Raw genomic sequence first — 17,063 nt, 5'->3', positions numbered from 1 at the left:
AAATTACATTGCATTGCATTACGTGATCACGTTACGGGCACCATCACATTAGGTGTTCTGCTACCCCAACATCGGGCTTGCTCATAATCTTTCATCTCATGTTCCTAAATGCTAACGTTGAGGGCAGGAAGTATGTCTTGCTCGTTTTTGCGTTTCGACCACGTTATGGCGATCGCCACGCCTAGTGCATGACGAGTGCCGAACAGATGAAGGGACCTGGTCCAAGAGACCTGCTGTGGAGGGAACCAGCCGCCCGGTGTGCAGGTTGTGCCCAGCACCGGGAAGCCCAGCAGAGGGCCGGGAGGGCTTGGGGGTCCCTTCACAGAGCCAGAGAGGGGGCCAGCGTACCCATCATGGGAAGGAAGGGAGCTATACTGGTTTTCTAGGGAGCTGTAACAAAGTGCCACTCATCTGGTGATTTAAAACAACAAGTTTATTGTCTCACTGTTCAGAGGCCAAAATCAAGGTGTCAGCAGGGTCTGCTCCCTCTGAAACCAGTAGAGAAGCCCTCCTTCCCGTCTTCCAGCCCCTGGTGGTGTCATCAACCTCAGCTGCTGCGACATCACCCAGTCTCTGCCTCTGTTGTCACACGGCCTTCCCCTCTGTGTCATGTCCAAAGTTCCCTCTCCGTATAGAACATCGGTCATACTTGATTAGGGTGACTTCAGCTTGATAGGATTATGTCTGCAAAGAACCTATTTTCAAATAAGGTCTCTTTCATGGGTAGGAGGGGTTAGGACTTCCATATATCTCTTTGAGGCAGGGGACCACAATTCAACCCACAACAGGTGTTTTTTAAAAATTCACACAGGGGTGCCTGGGTGGCTCAGGCGGTTGAGCACCCGACTCTCAATCACAACTCGCGTCTTGATCTCAGGGTCGTGAGTTCAAGGCCTGCACTGGGCTCTGCGCTGGGCGTGGAGCATACTTAAAAAAAAAAAAAATCACACAAAAGTCCTCTCTGCTTGTGCCTGGGACTGCACCCATCCAGGGGTGGTCTCTTGTAGAAATTATGTTCGGTGCAAGTGGTCAGCATTTGCCATGAGATCTTTCCTTGAGGACGTGTGCCGGGCAGGTGCACAGAAAGAACATGGATCACTAGCCTGTCCTGAGGGTCTGTTCTGTTTTCAACCGTTACTGAACTTCCCTGTGCCATTCCTCCTCCGGTGTAGCTGGATAATAAGCCCCAACACTGTAATTTCTCCTCCTGATCTGGAAGAGTCTAACTTATAAATACACGAACCCAAGAAACTTCACGAGTTCGGCTCTCTGCCTGCTCTCAGGCTTTTTCCTTCCCTGCTATCCTCCATGTGGCCACCAGAGGGCTGTCTCTACTCGCAAGGCAAAGGTGTCACTCCTGCTTAAAACCCTTCCCCTCTCCTTCCCTCTCCTCCCTTCTCCCTCCCTCCCCTGCCCACTGCCTCCCCCGGCCCTCCACCACACGCCCCCTGCTGGCCAGCCCCTACCTACCGGATGGATGCGTGCAACCCAGAACTGCTTGTTCTGGTGAAGCCGGCTGTTGCTTGCCTCGGGCTTTGCTCTCGCTTTCCCCTCCTGCTGGCGGGACCTTGTCCTTCATCCTCTGGGGGGGGAATGTTTACTGCTCAGTTCAGGTCCCACTTCCAGGACACCTCCCTTAACCTACCAGCCTGCCAGGCAGGCTCAGCCCATCCCACCTCTGCATCCCGGTAACTCTCTCTGTAAGGATCGCTCATGACCCTTCTGTGTCACTGTAAAGCACCAGTTTATCCGAACAGTTGGATACCTCGAGACATCAGGAAGGGACAGTAACTGTATCACATTAAACGTGTTTAAAAGTCCATGAGTTCATAGTGGTTCTAAAAAGAAGAGTTGATCACCACTGAAAATTGCTAAGGCATCAACTTGTTATTTTGAAAATTAACAAATAAAAGGAAACATTTTAAGCATTCATCCTGGCTGTCCTTCACAAACTATGCCTCAGGGTAATCAGAGCACAGAAGAACAAGTTTTCTTTTATAGGTGTTTTCCAACTAGTTAAAACAAACACAGAAACACCTAGAATGACAGAATAAGAGTATCAACATTTTGCAGGCCCTAATAACGGATTGGATTGAAGTCTTGAGCGACAGCATCTGGTAAGATTCCAACAAGATAAACTACATTTGAGCCTTTGATGGAAGAATACAGTCCTTCCTAAAAAAGTGCATGTATGATTTAAGCTTTTCTTAGTAACTACTTTAAAAAGAGAAAGAGGAGTGCCTGGCTGACTCAGTTGGTAGAGCGTGTGATTCTTTTTTTTTTTTTTTAAGTTTATTTATTTTTGAGAGAGAGAGAGAGAGAGAGAGAGAGAGAGAGAATGAGTGGGGAAGGGGCAGAGAAAGAGAGGGAGACACAGAATCCGAAGCAGGCTCCAGCCTCCAAACTGTCAGCACACAGAGCCTGACAAGGGGCTCGGACCCACCAACCAAGAGATCATGACCTACGCAGAAGTTGGTTGCTTAACCCACTGAGCCACCCAGGTGCCCCACACCTGTGATTCTTGATCTCAGGATCATGAGTTCAAGCCCCATGTTGGGTGTGGAGCCTACTTAAATAAATACATTAAAATAAAATAATACAATAAAATGATAAAGAGAAAATTGGTGGAATTAATTTTAATAATATTTTTTATTTAGCCCAATATGTCCAACATATTCTTTCAATGTGTAATACAAAAACAGTAATGAGATATTTTACACACTTTCCTTTGGGGCTAAGTCCTTGAAATCTGGTTTGTATTGTACACTTAGAACATATTTCCATTTAGGGGCATCTTGGTGGCTAAGTCGGTTGAGCGTCTGACTTGATTTCGACTCAGGTCGAAATCCTGGGGTCGTGAGATCAAACTCCACGTCAGGCTCCACACCAAGTGTGGAGCCTGCTTGAGATTCTCTCTCCCTCCCCCCTTCTGCCCCTTCTCTGCTCTCTCTCACTCTCTGTCTCTCTCTAAAATAAAAGTAAAAATTTTAAAAAAAGAACATATTTCAGTTTAGACGCTAAACATCCACTGGAAATGTTTGATCCATATTTAAAGTTTGTAAAATTCACAAGTGAAAAAGTTACTCTGAACATACTTAAAAGTTTTCCAGGGTTGCCTGGAGGCTCAGTCAGAAGAGTGAGCTACTCTTGATCTTGGGGTTGTAAGTTCAAGCCCCACGTTGGGTGCAGACATGACTTAAAAGTACATTTTTTTCAAGTTTTCCAATAACTAGATCAGTTATCTATTTTAAATTTTAATTCAAATGAAATGAAATAAAAAGCTCTGTTCCTCAGTTGTGCCTGCCACATTTCAGATGCCCAATAGCCACGAGTGACTAATGGCTACCATACTGGACAGGGCATGTTGATTTAATTCCCAGCCTACAAGAAAAGCAGAGGAGAGAAAAATATGGTAAACAACACCATGGAGGTGTAATCAGCATAATCCAGATGGTGAGGACATTTATAGGGAACAACCAATCTTGTTTCTTCAACAAATAGTTGCAAAAAGGGAGAGGTGGAAGGGAACTATGTAGATTAAAATAAGTCTAAAATATGTATCAACTTGATCAGTTCCCTGTTCCTGCAGAGGAGATAACCCCTAAACCTACCAGCTTAAAAGAACAAACACTGGGGCGCCTGGGTGGCTTGGTGGGTTAAGCGTCCGACTGCGGCTCAGGTCATGATCTCACGGTCCGTGAGTTCGAGCCCCGCGTCGGGCTCTGTGCTGACAGCTCAGAGCCTGGAGCCTGTTTCAGATACTGTGTCTCCCTCTCTCTGACCCTCCCCCGTTCATGCTCTGTCTCTCTCTGTCTCAAAAATAAATAAACGTTAAAAAAAAAAAAAGAACAAACATTTATTGTAGCATAGTTTCGGGCTTAGCTGGGAGATTCTGGTCTAGAATTCTCAGGCTGCGTTAAAGCTACTGACCAGGACTGTAGTATCTCAAGGCTCAACTGGGGGTGAAGGATCTGCTTCCAAGTTCACTCACATGGTTGGTGACAGGACTCACTTCCCCGTGGTTCGATTGAGGCCTCAGGTCTTTGTTGAATGGGCTTCTCCACAGGGCTGGCTGAGTCTCTCAAGACAAGGAAGCTGGCTTCCCCTAGAGTGAGTGAGGAAAGGGAGAGAGAGGGAGGGAGGAAGTGTTTTAGGTGTGTGTTTAGTCGGCTCAGGCATCATCATAAGAAGACACCACACACAGGGTGTAAGCAACAGACATTCATTTCTCATGGTTCTGAGGCTAGAAGTCCGTGATGATCCAGGTGCTGGCAGATTCGTCTTCTGGCGAGAGCTTTCTTCCTGAACTGTAGACAGCCAACTTCTCTCTGCCTCCTCTACCTTTCTTTCTGCAAATGCGTAATGGGTAGAGAGAAATCTCTGGTGTCTCTTCCTTTTATAATTCTGTGGGATTTGGGCCCCGCCCTTATGACCTCATTTAGCCTTAATTACCTCCTTACAGGCTCTGTCTCCAGATACAGTCACATTAGGGGTTAGGGCTTCAACATACGACTTGGGGGGAAGGCACAATTCCATCCATATCACTGTGATAATGCCATTAAAATGATTTCTTGCAATACCAGTGAAACAATACGATGTCTGAAATTGGTTTCAAAATATTGGGATGCTTGCCATGTAGGGCGATATCAGCTATGAGTTGATAATTGTTGAAGCTAATGATAGGCTAGTGGGGCTTCACTATACTGTCCTATTTTTTTTTCTAATGTTTATTTATTTATTTTGAGGGAGGGTGTGCATGTGAGTAGAGAAGAGGCAAAGAGGGAGGGAGAGAGAAAACCCCAAGCAGGCTCCACACTCAGTGAGGAGCCCAGTGTGGCACTCCATCCCTCGACCATGAGATCGTGACCTGAGCCTAAATCAAGAGTTGGACGCTTAACCTATTGAGCCACCCAGGTGCCCCTGTTCTGTTTTTGTTTGTATTAGGTATTGTCCAGAATAAAAGTGGATGGCTAACTCGACTGAAGTCTTTGAGAGCAGAAGTGGGTCAACCAGGCCCATAGAAGATGACATTAATGTTTGCCGAATGAATGAATGACAGATGTTACTGGTGTTGCATGATGTGGACTGGAGAGAGGAACCTGGTGATGAGTGGGGAGAGACGAGGCGGAACTTCAGGGACTTCTAAGCAGAGCCATCACGCTGACCCTTTAGAAATGTAGCGTGAGGCTGGGTTGTGCATTGGCTTGGGGTTAAGATACCGGGAATCTGGTCTTACCTCTACCCAGTGGGTGACCTTTGATAAGTGATCAAAGTGATTGCCTTACCCCACTCTAGAAACAGGTTGAAGTCATTCATTCATTCATTCATTCATTCATTCATTCATTCGTAACATACTTATTAAGGTCTTACTATGTGCCCAAGACTTGAACAAAGTGCCAAAGGCATAAAGTTAACTGTAACATCAGCCTTGTTCTTTTTTTTTTTTTTAATTTTTTTTTCAACGTTTATTTATTTTTGAGACAGAGAGACAGAGCATGAACGGGCGAGGGGCAGAGAGAGAGGGAGACACAGAATCGGAAACAGGCTCCGAGCCATCAGCCCAGAGCCCGACGCGGGGCTCGAACTCACGGACCGCGAGATCGTGACCTGGCTGAAGCCGGACGCTTAACCGACTGCGCCACCCAGGCGCCCCTTTAATTGAATTTCTATGCAATGTCAGGCACTTTTCATTTGTTATCTTATTCAATCTTTACTGGAAGTTAGGTGCTATGCCCTCTTTACAAATGAGGAAACCGTGAGTCACCAGGAGTATGTGGCATCTGTGATACTTTGCCTTCTGAGATGATCTGGATGATTCTTTTCAGTGTTATAATCCTAAGTAAGACTTTTATGGATTCTCTGGCTCTGTGACTTGGGGCCAATTACTTAACCCTCTGATCTTTGGTCTCCTTCCTTATCTGCAGATGAGCTGGTCACGAAAGTTGTACGACAAAAAGCATACGAGGTGCCCAGTTCAGTTCCTGTTAAGCATATTTTATTTCTCTGCTATCAGCCAATTGATGTCATCCCACAGATAGCTGGAGACGACCTGGGAAGTCAAGACCTGACTTGTGGATTAGGGAACTGCCCAGACAGAGGGGTCACTGGATCAGGGAGAGGGCAGGGGTCTCAGCCTCGATCTCACAGCTTGGAGAGTCAGAGGGTGAAGAGGGGTCAGAGAGGAGAAAAGTCAAACCCCACAAACTCTGGAGGAGGAAGTCCTGGACACAAGAATCCTGGGGTGCGGAGGTGTTCAGAAGGTAGGGAGGAAGACCCAAGGTGGTCTGTTGGGGATGAGGGGTGGGAGAGAAAGGCAAGGATGGGGAGGCCCCTGCGGCAGAGGATGGGCCCAAAAGAAATGACAGAGAGCGACAGCACTGCCCGGCTGACAGTAGGGCCCACCTGCCCTGAGAGAAGGCAAACAAAACATCAAGCTCTCCCAAATAAAAGGCCCAAATAAGCAAGCCCAGCGTGAGGGCCAAAGCCAATAGGGACCCCAAGGTATAGGTGTTTACAAAATTCAGAGCAACTAAGGGAAATCTCCAACATTAACAGCACTGACATTTGCTTGCTTTACAGCTTGCAAAGCACCTCCGAGAGGTGAGTGGGCAGTGGGGTCTGAGTTTGCAGTCAGAAAACCCCCCAGCGTCCCTAGCCCACACCATGCGACCTCTCGGAACCCCTACTATACAGCCTCACCCATCCTACAGTGCTGTGAGAATTAAGTCAAAGTGCTCTGTAAACATTCTGGGTGGTGCTGTGGCTCACCATCAGGAGGGGGTACAGGGTGGCTCTGGAACCCAGACCTCTACCAGCAGAGCACTCTTCCATCCCCACCGGTCTTAACCTCGGCCTCTTTTAAAGCACAGTGGCACAGGGTGATGTCCCACTTGCCAACATCCTAAGAGCACTTAAGGATGCTGACAGCCTCCTGTTCTCCCTCGCTGGGAGGGGCAGCCAAGAGATTAGTCATCTTCCAACCACTACCACCCGCTAGCCCCTCTGGGGAGCTGAGACTTCAGAAGTCTGAGCTTGGTGATTTGGGCCCCTGACGGTGTTTGATCGGCCCAATGGGCGCTGACTTCTTCCTTCAGAGTGGTTTGGACTTGAAGAGTTTGCGGGGCGGGGCGAGGGGGGACTTTCTATTCTGATTGGTTGACGGAACTGGAAGTGGAGGACGTTGGACCAATCCCAGAGTTTCTGGTAGCAGAAGGCGGGGCTTCTGGTGAAAAGGGGGAGGATTAGAGCCTGGTTGCATCTACCGCCTGCCACTAGTGATTTTTTTTCCTCCAATTCCTCTAACTTTTTGACGTGCTATCCCACAATTGAGCAAGTTCCACCTGAACTGCGGCTTTGAGATGTGCAGTGTGTTAGCAGTTTTAAAAATCAGAAATAGAAAAAAAAAATAGAAATGGGGAGAAGTCCTATTAAGAAAAGGAGGAGGAGGAGGGTGGGGGGAGGTTGAGTAACTTGTCAAGTTACTTATTGTGTGGCCATGTGTGTGGGAGCCGAGGAACACGACATGAACCTTCATCTGATCACAGCCCATTGGAAAGTGTAGAAAAAAGTGGAATGAGGGGCGCCTGGGTGGCTCAGTCGGCTGAGCGCCCGGCTTCGGCTCAGGTCATGATCTCACGGTTTGTGAGTTCGAGCCCCGCATCGGGCTCTGTGCTGACAGCTCGGAGCCTGGAGCCTGTTTCGGATTCTGTGTCTCTCTCTCTGCTCCTCCCCTGCTCATGCTCTGTCTCTGTCTCTCAAAATAAATAAATAAACATTTAAAAAATTAAAAAAAAAAAGTGGAATGAGATAGGTGAGAAATTAACTCTGGGGGCAGGAGGAGCACGACAGCTGGGCAGACCCTGGAGGGAGGGCGAGGGAGAGGGGCTCTCACCCCTAACAGACCTTAATAATCCCTGCAGCATTTTACAGTCACTGAAGGGCTTTCCCCATCCATCACTTACCTGGTTCCTTACAGGGTAGAATTGCAGGTGTTTTTTACCTCATTTTGGGGGGGAGGGTGGGAAGGACCCCCTCGGGAGTTAAGTGCCCGGGCCACCAGCTCATTGGGGACAGTGCTCCTGGACACATTTGCCTGTTCTTCCCACCCTTCCCCCACACACCCGGTTTAGCACGAGGTGCAGAGCGTGTGCGGAGATCCCCAGGACGTGTGTGCGCGCGCGCAGAGGTCTGTGTTCGTGTGCTGGGGGTGAGGGAGTGGGTTCGTGGGTGTACCTGGAGTTTTTCTTTCTGCGTGCTGCCCTGTGGGGGCCTGGTTGCCTGCCGGCCAGCCGCTGAGCGTGAGCTGAGGCCTCTGATGCACCTGCGGGACGAGGCTACCCTGCGCCCCCCCCCCCCCGGGGAGGGGTGGACACTCTGACCGGTCTTGGCCTCGCTCTGCTCCCTTCCGCCTCTCTGCTTCTGTCTCCTGGTGTCCCCTCACATCCCCATCTTCACGACTTTCCAGTATCTTTGATCAGTTTCTCTGACCTGGTCCCCAGGGCTCTGCGTGCCCTTTCCAGTCGCTCTGACTTATCTGGCGGCGGGAGGTCGGAGGGAGGACTGCGAGATTGGGGGAGGGGGGTGCTTCGGGACAGAGCATAGAGGTGCTAGGGACGTGGGGGCAATAACTAAGCCAGCAGTACCCCCTTCCCCCCCCCCAAACCCCAAGGCACTTCCACCTAAGGTCCGGCTCCCTAGCCAGGACAAGGGGCGGAGTCTCGTCCGCCAGACTTGAGGCTATCCTGCTGCGCCCGCCACCTAGGTCCACACGCCCCCCCCCCCTCCCCCGCCCCGCCAGGGCACCTGCTCTCCGCCCGCACCTCCCCAAGGCCGCCCCGAGTCCACTCCAGATCCGGGCCGGGTTTCCTCCACGTCGCTGGGGTCTCCGCCCCTCGGAGCCGCCGCCCGGCCCGGCGGAGCGTCGCCGCGGGAGGTGCCCGTAGCGCCCGAACCCCGAATGTCCCCGCTCGCGCCCGCGTGCCGAACTGAGCCGCAGCGCAGACCCTACATTCTCACTCCGAGTTGGGACTGCTCCGGTCCCCGCGCGTCACCCGAGCTCGACCCTCGGGGCTCCGAAGAGACCCCTCTACCGGCACCGTTCGCTGTCCGCGTGGCCGGCCCCGCTCCGTGTCTGGGCTTCCCCGCCCCGGTTCCGGCTCCGGCGAGGTAGGGGGCCGCGGGCCTCGGGGCTGGCGTGCTCCTCCACCGCGGAATGGGGGCAGCAGAAGGCCACCGTCCCCCACCCCCCACCCCCCACCCCCGCCCGGGGAAGTCAGCCGCTGCGCCCCCTACAGCCCAACCTCTCCCTGTCCGGTGACCTAGATAACTGGGACCTGGACTTCGCCTAGGTGTTCAGAGACACTTTGCTGTCCGTCATCCCTCCCCCACCCCGTCGCCATTGCTCTCCCACCTGTCCCCAGAGCCTGGTGCCCAGAGGGATCCCTGTCAAGTAGACCGCTTCCTTCGGAATCTCGCGCGCCTGCCGCCCCCACCCCCACTCTTGGAACGGGGCAGAGGGAAAACTGGGGAAGACCCCTGAGTACAGTCCCCAGTCCATGACTGTGGCCCTGGAGCACCCTCCCCCCACCCCCACGCACACACCGCTCGTTGGTCTATCTTCCTCACCCCCTGCCTTTGCCCCATGTTATCTTGTCTCCCTGCCTCTGTCCCCAGGTCTCTGTTCTCTTCCAGACCCTTTTCTGGCTTTCTCTTCCCCTTGACCCCTTCCCCCATCGCACACCGTTGGGAGAAGGGGGTGTGTCGCTGTTTTCTATTTATGGTCTCTCTGGGGAGGGGGTGCAGCGCTAGGACTTTTTTTGGCATCTGCTGGGCCCTGAGTCACGAGGTGTCATGTCTGTGTCTGATATCCATGCCTGCTGCCACTCCCCTCTCCCATCCTCTTCTGCCTCGCATCCCCCTGTCCGCCTTTGTCTCCTTCCTGCCTCCCTTCCTGTCCTTCCCGCTCTGTTCTTTGGGCGCTTTGTGTAACTGCCGTCTCTTTGTCCCCGCCTCTCCGCTCTCTGCTCCCTCTGCTCCCTCTTCCAGCTCCGAGAAGCTGTCGACCTCAAGGGCATCAATATTTCAGGTGTGTGGGGTGCGGTGGAGGTGGGGTAGGGGGGCTCCCAGCATGCCCAGCGAGGACTAGAATCATCCCCTCCCAGAGCGATCATTTATATTTATAAGATTGAAAGAATAGGTCCAAGGATGCGGAGGATATGGAGGGGATGTGCCGCCCCTCTTCCTGGAGCTTGGTCCAGGAGATGCCGGAACTACATCTCCCACAGTGCCCTGGACGCAAAGGGCTGCCCCTTCCTCTGCCTAGACACCTATGGGAGCGATAGTTCAAGGAGCCCGGTTGGAGGGCGCTATTCTGAGGGATGGGAAGGGATCAGAGTGTGGAGCCAGGGTTGTGGGGCCAGCCAGCAGCTTTGGCTTAGCCTGGAACCCCCGACCTGCTTTTTTCCCAGTCCCCACCTCCCCCAGGGCTTAAGGAATTTGGAACTGTTTTGTCCCCCGCCTCCCCACCAAAGGGAGCAGGTGTAGAAGAGTGACTGGGGGAAAAATGAAGAGATGAATTTGCAGGCGCTTCCTTCTTCCCTGCGACCCCCTTACAAACCACTTTATCCAAGGCATAGACACACCCTTTGGAAATACTCTCCCCCATCTTGAAAGCACAAGAGGGGTAACCAAAACCTCGTGTCTCGAATTATTCGTTGGATGTGTCCCAGTCTACAAGTTGCTCACTTTCTGTCCCTTTTTGGGGCAGTGGGGAATCGCTGGAGTCAGCACAGAACTACCAGCTTGTTATTTTCCAGGGACTCAGGAACAGCTGGTGAGGTTGCCTGGAGACATAGATGGGAGCCACAAGCTAACTTGCTTTTATCTCTTCTGAGCCTCGTCATTCCTGCCTGTCACAAGGAATCTGATGCTTGAGCTGGTCCCCGGCTTGTTGTTGGCATAGGAACTGCTGACATGGGCAGAGGGTAGTGGGGATTCCTCCCATGGTCCCATCTCTGGTTCTTAGCCCTTAACCCTTGGGACCTTTGACTCCTGCCAAGGACCCAGTAATTCCTTGCTCTTCAGGCTGGGTTTGGAGATCCAAATATACACCAAAAAGAGGTCTCCCCACCACTAGCCTGGGGGCTAGGAAAGCGTAACTGTTAGCCTGGCTCTGCCCAAGCTGAGTCACTTTAGGCAAGACCTTAGCCTCCTTGGGGGTCTGTTTCCTCATTGTGAAAGAAGTGGGTTGAACCTGATGGTCCCCAACTCTAGCAGGGGCTCTAGGATCCTCTGAGCCTGTGCTGCCCCCACCTCTGATGACATTGGCCTGATGCTGTCTTACTTCATCCAGGCTTACCTGGGAGAGCCTTAGACATCAGCATCAGACTGAAAAGAAAGAGGGAGATGGAGCTCTTGTTTTAAAGGTTTGTCTGTACAGCAGGCACGCTGTGTTCATGTAAACTATGTTTATGGCATGGAGGCTAAGATCATCCCTAAACTCCTTGGTGTCATTGTTTGTCCCCTATCCCAAGCCTAGGTCAAGCCTAGGTTATATTTATTATAACAATAAATAAATAGCCAACCAACACCATATTATCTCTCACAAAGTAGCTGGTATGTGTGTCCCCTGGGATGTTGGTTAATGAGGCTTAATGTAGGTTATATGAAGGGACAGTTATAATTGGCTGAAAGAGGAGGATTTAATTGGAGGATTTGGGTGGGCACTTGTGTGACTCAGTCGGTTGAACTTCCAACACTTGATTTTGGCTCAGGTCAGGATCCCAGGGTCCTGGGATCAAGCCCTGCGTTGGGCTCAGTGCTGAGCATGGAGCCTGAATTCTGTTTCTCTTTCTCTCTCCCTCCCTTTGCCCCTCCCCCAGTCAAATAAAAATTAATAACGATTAGTTGATTTGGTTGGTTTGAAGGAGAGAGGTCTGGAAATGAGGAGTCTTCAGGACTTGGGGAGGGGCCTTTCTCTTTGGCCCTGTCTCTGGCAGGGAAGACAGAAGAGCTGGAGGCCAAAGGGTACTAGATCCATAGGAGTTGACCCAAAAACGAGAAGGGGAAGGGCACAGAAAGTATTGAGCAAGAGACAGAGCAAGAATTATAGGGAGAAACTAAAAGCAGAACAGAGGGAGAGAGAGAACACAGAGACTCTCTGTAGGGAAGGTAAATGGGGGGAGGGGGCATCGGTGATCCCTGTGCACATCTTGTTGGCAGGAGTTCCAACAGAGCCCTTTTCCAAATAGTCATCTAGCCCTAGAGTGGAACCAGGTCTTCCTATGGAGAAGGAGAGGACAAACTCCAGCAGAAGGAAGGGAAAGGCAGGTTTGATTAGCCTGGGAGAAATGACTTGAAATTTTTTAATGGAGCTGTCCACCTGTCCACTCCTCTGGCTTATGCTTGAATGTATGTGTTGGAGGGGAGTGGAGGGCACTGGAGTGGACATAGGGGGAAGATCTGGCGTCTACATCCTCCTCCCTTTGCCCTGGGGATTGAGAGTGGCAGCGGTAGGAAAGGGAGGAGGTTGAACCCTCTGCTTTTCTCAGGGAACCCTCTTGTAGGAGGAGTGGGGATGATGGGGCTTTCCCATGTTCTTGCAGAGGCCTGAGAGAGATGGTGGGACCCTAGAGGGATGCCTTTCCATTTTTTTTTTAACCCCTCCAAGGACCTTCTGCCCCTTGCCTGAGTCCCTGGGGGTGACTGGGGTTGAAGGAGATTTGGGGCCAGTCCGTGAGGAGCTCATGGCATTCCTGAGTTTGTCACTGTTGAGGAGCACCCTGGTAGGGTGGGGCAGGGTAGGATTGGGATTTGGTCAGAGTTGGAGGCCCTGAATTCCCAGGGTTAATGTGGAGAGAGAAAGAGAAGGGGTATTTGTGTAGCAAAGTACTGTGGGGAGTGTGTGTGTGTGTGTGTGTGTGTGTGTGTGTGTGTGTGTGAGCGCGCATGCGCGTGTCAGGTGCTATATGTGGAAACAGGGGCTCTGACCATGATACTGGGTTGTCTATTTTCTGCAGGGTGATGAAACAATCCAGTTGTGATTCAGCCAGCTCAGAGCTCCCTAAGCCTGAAAAAGAGGCCCAGCCAGATGTCGAGCCACACTCAAACACCCCACTACAGGAGGCGGAGGCCAAGTTCAGATCCGGATGGGGGCTTGAGGCTGAGACTGAGCCCCTGGGGGCTGAATCAGGGCCTGAGGCCAAGGCCAAGTCCTTGGGGGCCAACCCCAGGTCTGGATCGGGGCCTGAGGCCACGGCCCAGCCATTGGACTTCGTGGTGGCAACAGAACAGGACGGCACCGTGTGCTGGCCAAGCGAAACAGGAGTGAGGAGAGCCGGGGCCCAGGTGAAAAGGGGGTGAAGCTACGTTTGGGTGAGTGGACCTTAAGAAAGAGAGGAGGCGAGCCTCTCCCCCAGCCCCCGTCCGGATGCTGAGGAGCCAGTCGGCCTTGGAACCAAAGAGTAGGATGTGCGGATCCAGGGCCCCAGCCAATGAGGGTGGGATGGAGACAACACGGGTAGCAGAGGAACCCGAGGGAGGGGCTGGTGATAGCTTGGGTGTTTGAGCATTCATTTGGAGTTCCTGGGAGCAGGAGCACAAAAAGAAGAGAGCAGGCAAGAGAGGGTAGACCGGGGGTGAGAGCAAGAGTGGGGTCAGGACCCCAGATAGACCGAACTCGCGTACGAAAAAGCACCTGGACGCGGTTAGCAGGACCAGCCCCTAGACGGGGTCCGGGGCGGAGCTAAGAAGAAGCAGGGCGTGGCAAGGCCCGGGGCGGGAGGGCATAGCCAGCTCCTGGGGTGGATCCAAGGGAAGGGGGCGTGGCCAGTGCTCAGGCACGGGGTGCACGCGGAGCTGGAGCATCTCGAGAGGTGGACGAGAGCCCGGCGCATGAGCTCCCTCTCTGCCGGCTCTGGAATTCGAGACCCAAGTGCTGAGGAGATCTGGGGCAGGCCCGGGCCTGGCCTGGCGCCCGGGGTGGTGACGACGGAGTGCTCAGCTTGTGGGAAGAGGCGAGCCCTGCGAGCCGAGAGTCCCGGCAGGGGCGGAGGGCCCCCTAACGGCCTGGGTCCGCCGATCGCGCTGGAGTCGGCGCACGTGATCGACTCCGGGGAGACAGCGCTGGTGGACGGGCTGTGCGTGGCTCCCCGGGAGCGCGGCAAGGGCGTGGCCGGGCTGCTGCGGCGCTTCTGCCCGCAGCTGGTCAAGACACAGAACCCGGGGGTCAAGGTGGCACGGCTCACCCGGGACGACCAAGTGGGCCCCCGGGAGCTCAAGAAACACGGCCTAATCACCAAGCAGGTGAGAAGGACAAGGGAGCTCGGGTAGCCGGGCGTCCTCCCCGCGAGCCCAGTCACCGGCTTTCCTTCTCTGCTGGCTCTACCGAGTGGGGGCGCCCGTGAGCCCCGCCCCCGGACTCCCAGTCCTTACCCAGGCCCTTTTGCCCAGGGGAAGTCAAAAAGTTCCCGACTCCCAGCCGTCAAACCCTCAGTCCTTACTCCAGATGGCTGAGGAGCCTAAGCGTCCGGAGTTCCGTGACCGGGACTCCTCTCTGTTGATCCGGCCTCCCTCCAGGGATCCAAACATCCTAATGTGAATCTTTGTCCTTTCCGTCCGGCTCCCCTATCCTACCGACTGATCTGTTTTCCTCCCTTCCACTCCCCTCCGAGACCCAGGGGCCCACACCCCCAGTCCCCTGGCTCCCGCACACTAACCCCGCCCCTCCTTGGGGCTCCAGGAACCTATCCTGAGGACTTGCCCCTGGGTCCTCCATGCTACCCTCGGGGGTGGGGCAGGCTTTCACATACCCCACTCCACTTGGCCCGGCACAGTCGGTCCTTCCGAGGGGCCCTGCTGGGAGCCCGTGGGTGTGAAGATGCTGAGGCGCTGGGCTCTCCAGCCCTTCCGCTGCCCACTCCGCGCTCACTCTTGCCCCCAACAGGAGCATCCTTTGGGTCTGAGTCAATGCCTCCGTGCTACTGGCGCGGCTGGGCGTGTGCAGCTGACGGCGCTGCGGGCCTCCGTCACCTCGCCGCTGCCCACCGAGACCGTGTCGGAGACTGGCGGCAACGTGGCCCGCCTCCTACTGTTGCCTTCCGTGCAGCGCGACGTTCACCCAGGACTGGCAGCCCTACCGGCCACGTGAGAGCAACCTGCGCCTGCTGGTGGCCAAGGGCCTGGAGTGGCACGTAGACAGCTCCGCGCGCCCGCGTTTACCCACGCTGTGCACGCTCCCCTTCCCCATCCTGCACGGCGGTGACGGCACGTGGCGCTACCTCAACGTCGACGCCGTGCGCAGCGCTGGTGCGCAGGCGCAGAGCCGGCTTCTGCGGCACCTCTAGGGCCAGGCCCCGCGCCTCGCCGGTCTCAACGCCATGCGCCAGCTTTTCCTGGCGTCCCAGTTATGGTCGCAGCTGGCTGACCTCTGCCAGGCCGGCTTGGGGCTCGAGCTGGTCAAGGGTTACACAGAACAGTACCCGCTGGAGGCCGACATCTAGGGCCTCTCCTCTCGGAGGCGAGAGGAGCATTTAGATCCGTCCATTTTCGCTGCTCTCCAGAAAGCCCCGCCCCCCAGTGTTTGCAAGCTCCGCCCCCTCCCCCTACTCTCCGTGGTCTGCTGGGAAGCCTGCTTACCCTTACCGGAGCCCCCCCCCCCCCCCTTTTAGCCTTGCCTCTCTGCCATCTCGCCTCTAGCGCGCCCACTCTATGGCCCACAACTGGATCCGATCGCCGGGTTTGGGGGAGGCCCTTGCTCTGCTATGGTCCGCCCGTTCCCCTCACGGGCCAAAGAATGGGTTCCTTCACAGGCTTCAGAGCCTTTTCTTGTCCGTCGCCCTGGGCTGGCGGGGAACTCCGTCCTTCCTGGCTTCTCCCTTCTGCCTCCTCGTGGGCGGAAGCGGGTAGAGGGATGTGCAAGGTCCAGCTGCCCAACACGTCTTACTTTTCTTCCTCCCGCCCTTTCTCAAGCTCTCAGAGCTTGCCCCGCGCTCCCCTCCTGCCGCCCTCTCAGTCTCTTGCACCTCTACATCAGTGTCCCCTCTCTCCTTCTCTCTGAGCTCCCCTCCTCCTATTCCCCGGACCCCCCCCCCCCCAGACACTTAGCTCCTCATTGCCCATTTGTCTGCTCCTCCCTTCCTCTTCCCCATGAACTCTTCATCACCCGCCCTGTGTGCAATACGGAGAGAGAGCCTGTAAGTGAAACAATCATAATGCCCTGTTGACCCTCTGGTGACACATCTTTACAAGCCTGCCCCCATGATGGGGTTCGTCCAACTTTGCACGATGTTGCTATTTCCCGGGCCCCCTTCCTATATCCCCAACCAGTGCCTGAAGCAGGACATGAAACAGGGGGCTTGAGCTGGGAAGGGCAGTTTCCTCAGCCCAGTATGGGGCTGTCTTCTGGCTCTAACCAGGCTTCCTTCTAGTGCAACTGGAACCCCTGCCTCCAGATATTTCTGGACATCCCTCCCTTCCTCTGGTTCCTTTATGGGTTTTTTTTTTTTTTTTTTTTTTTTGGACTTTAGCAGTTTTCTATTTCAATGCAAGTAGTAACAGCTGCAATTGCACAGCGCTGTCTTCTACACTGGATCCTCACATCTACCACCGAGGGAGGAAACAGGCTCAGAAAGATCAAAGTGACTTCCAAGTCATTCAGAGCAGCTGGGAGCCTGGCAGGGACTGGAGTTCAGGTCTGTCCCAAGCCAGAGCATGCCTCAGAACCTCACTCGTTGTGGCGGTGACTGTTTGAACTTCTTGTTGGACGATGGACAGTTGCTAGGGATTTGTTGACAGTAAGCACAGGGGTCGCTGGGGATGGAATCAGAGACGTGGGCAGAGGAGGGCGCCAGGAGGTGGAAGAAGGTGGGCGCAGAGGACAGCCGCTGCTCCATCACTTCCCCCAGTTCCGGTTTTGCTGTTGTGCTTGTCTGCCTTCAGCGCCTGGCCATGCTGCCACCCTCCCTGTCACTTCAGCCGTGGCTGTATTACAATAAAAAGGACCCTTAGCCCACCCTCTGTGTCTGTTTCACTTCTCAGCGGGGAAGGGATGAGGCGCATTATCCTTC

General features: G+C 53.9%; 1 protein-coding gene and 1 long non-coding RNA gene across 3 annotated transcripts; one reads left to right on the top strand and one right to left on the bottom strand.

Moving 5' to 3' along the window:
* Positions 1 to 412: 412 nt before the first annotated feature.
* On the bottom strand, positions 413 to 8,732 carry LOC109495141. Of its 2 annotated transcripts, none has more exons than XR_006591133.1 (5): positions 8,233 to 8,732; positions 4,221 to 4,349; positions 3,992 to 4,105; positions 1,471 to 1,582; positions 413 to 695 (listed from the first exon to the last, which is right to left on the bottom strand). It is a non-coding gene; the product is annotated as an uncharacterized LOC109495141 (long non-coding RNA). The 2 variants fall into 2 exon arrangements; XR_002150384.3 differs by having other exon boundaries at positions 413 to 684; positions 8,233 to 8,728.
* A 95-nt stretch (positions 8,733 to 8,827) lies between these two features.
* On the top strand, positions 8,828 to 17,008 carry NAT16 (N-acetyltransferase 16 (putative)). The gene is given in 7 exon segments (XM_045048280.1): positions 8,828 to 9,165; positions 13,017 to 13,355; positions 13,592 to 13,613; positions 13,711 to 14,324; positions 14,945 to 14,993; positions 14,996 to 15,111; positions 15,113 to 17,008. Coding segments are annotated over 7 exon segments (1,734 nt in total). The 5' UTR covers positions 8,828 to 8,956; the 3' UTR covers positions 15,498 to 17,008.
* The last annotated feature ends 55 nt before the right edge of the window (positions 17,009 to 17,063 follow it).

This window comes from Felis catus, chromosome E3, assembly GCF_018350175.1.
Source record: "Felis catus isolate Fca126 chromosome E3, F.catus_Fca126_mat1.0, whole genome shotgun sequence".
NCBI lineage: Eukaryota > Metazoa > Chordata > Mammalia > Carnivora > Felidae > Felis > Felis catus.
This window is presented reverse-complemented; position numbering and strand designations above follow the sequence as displayed.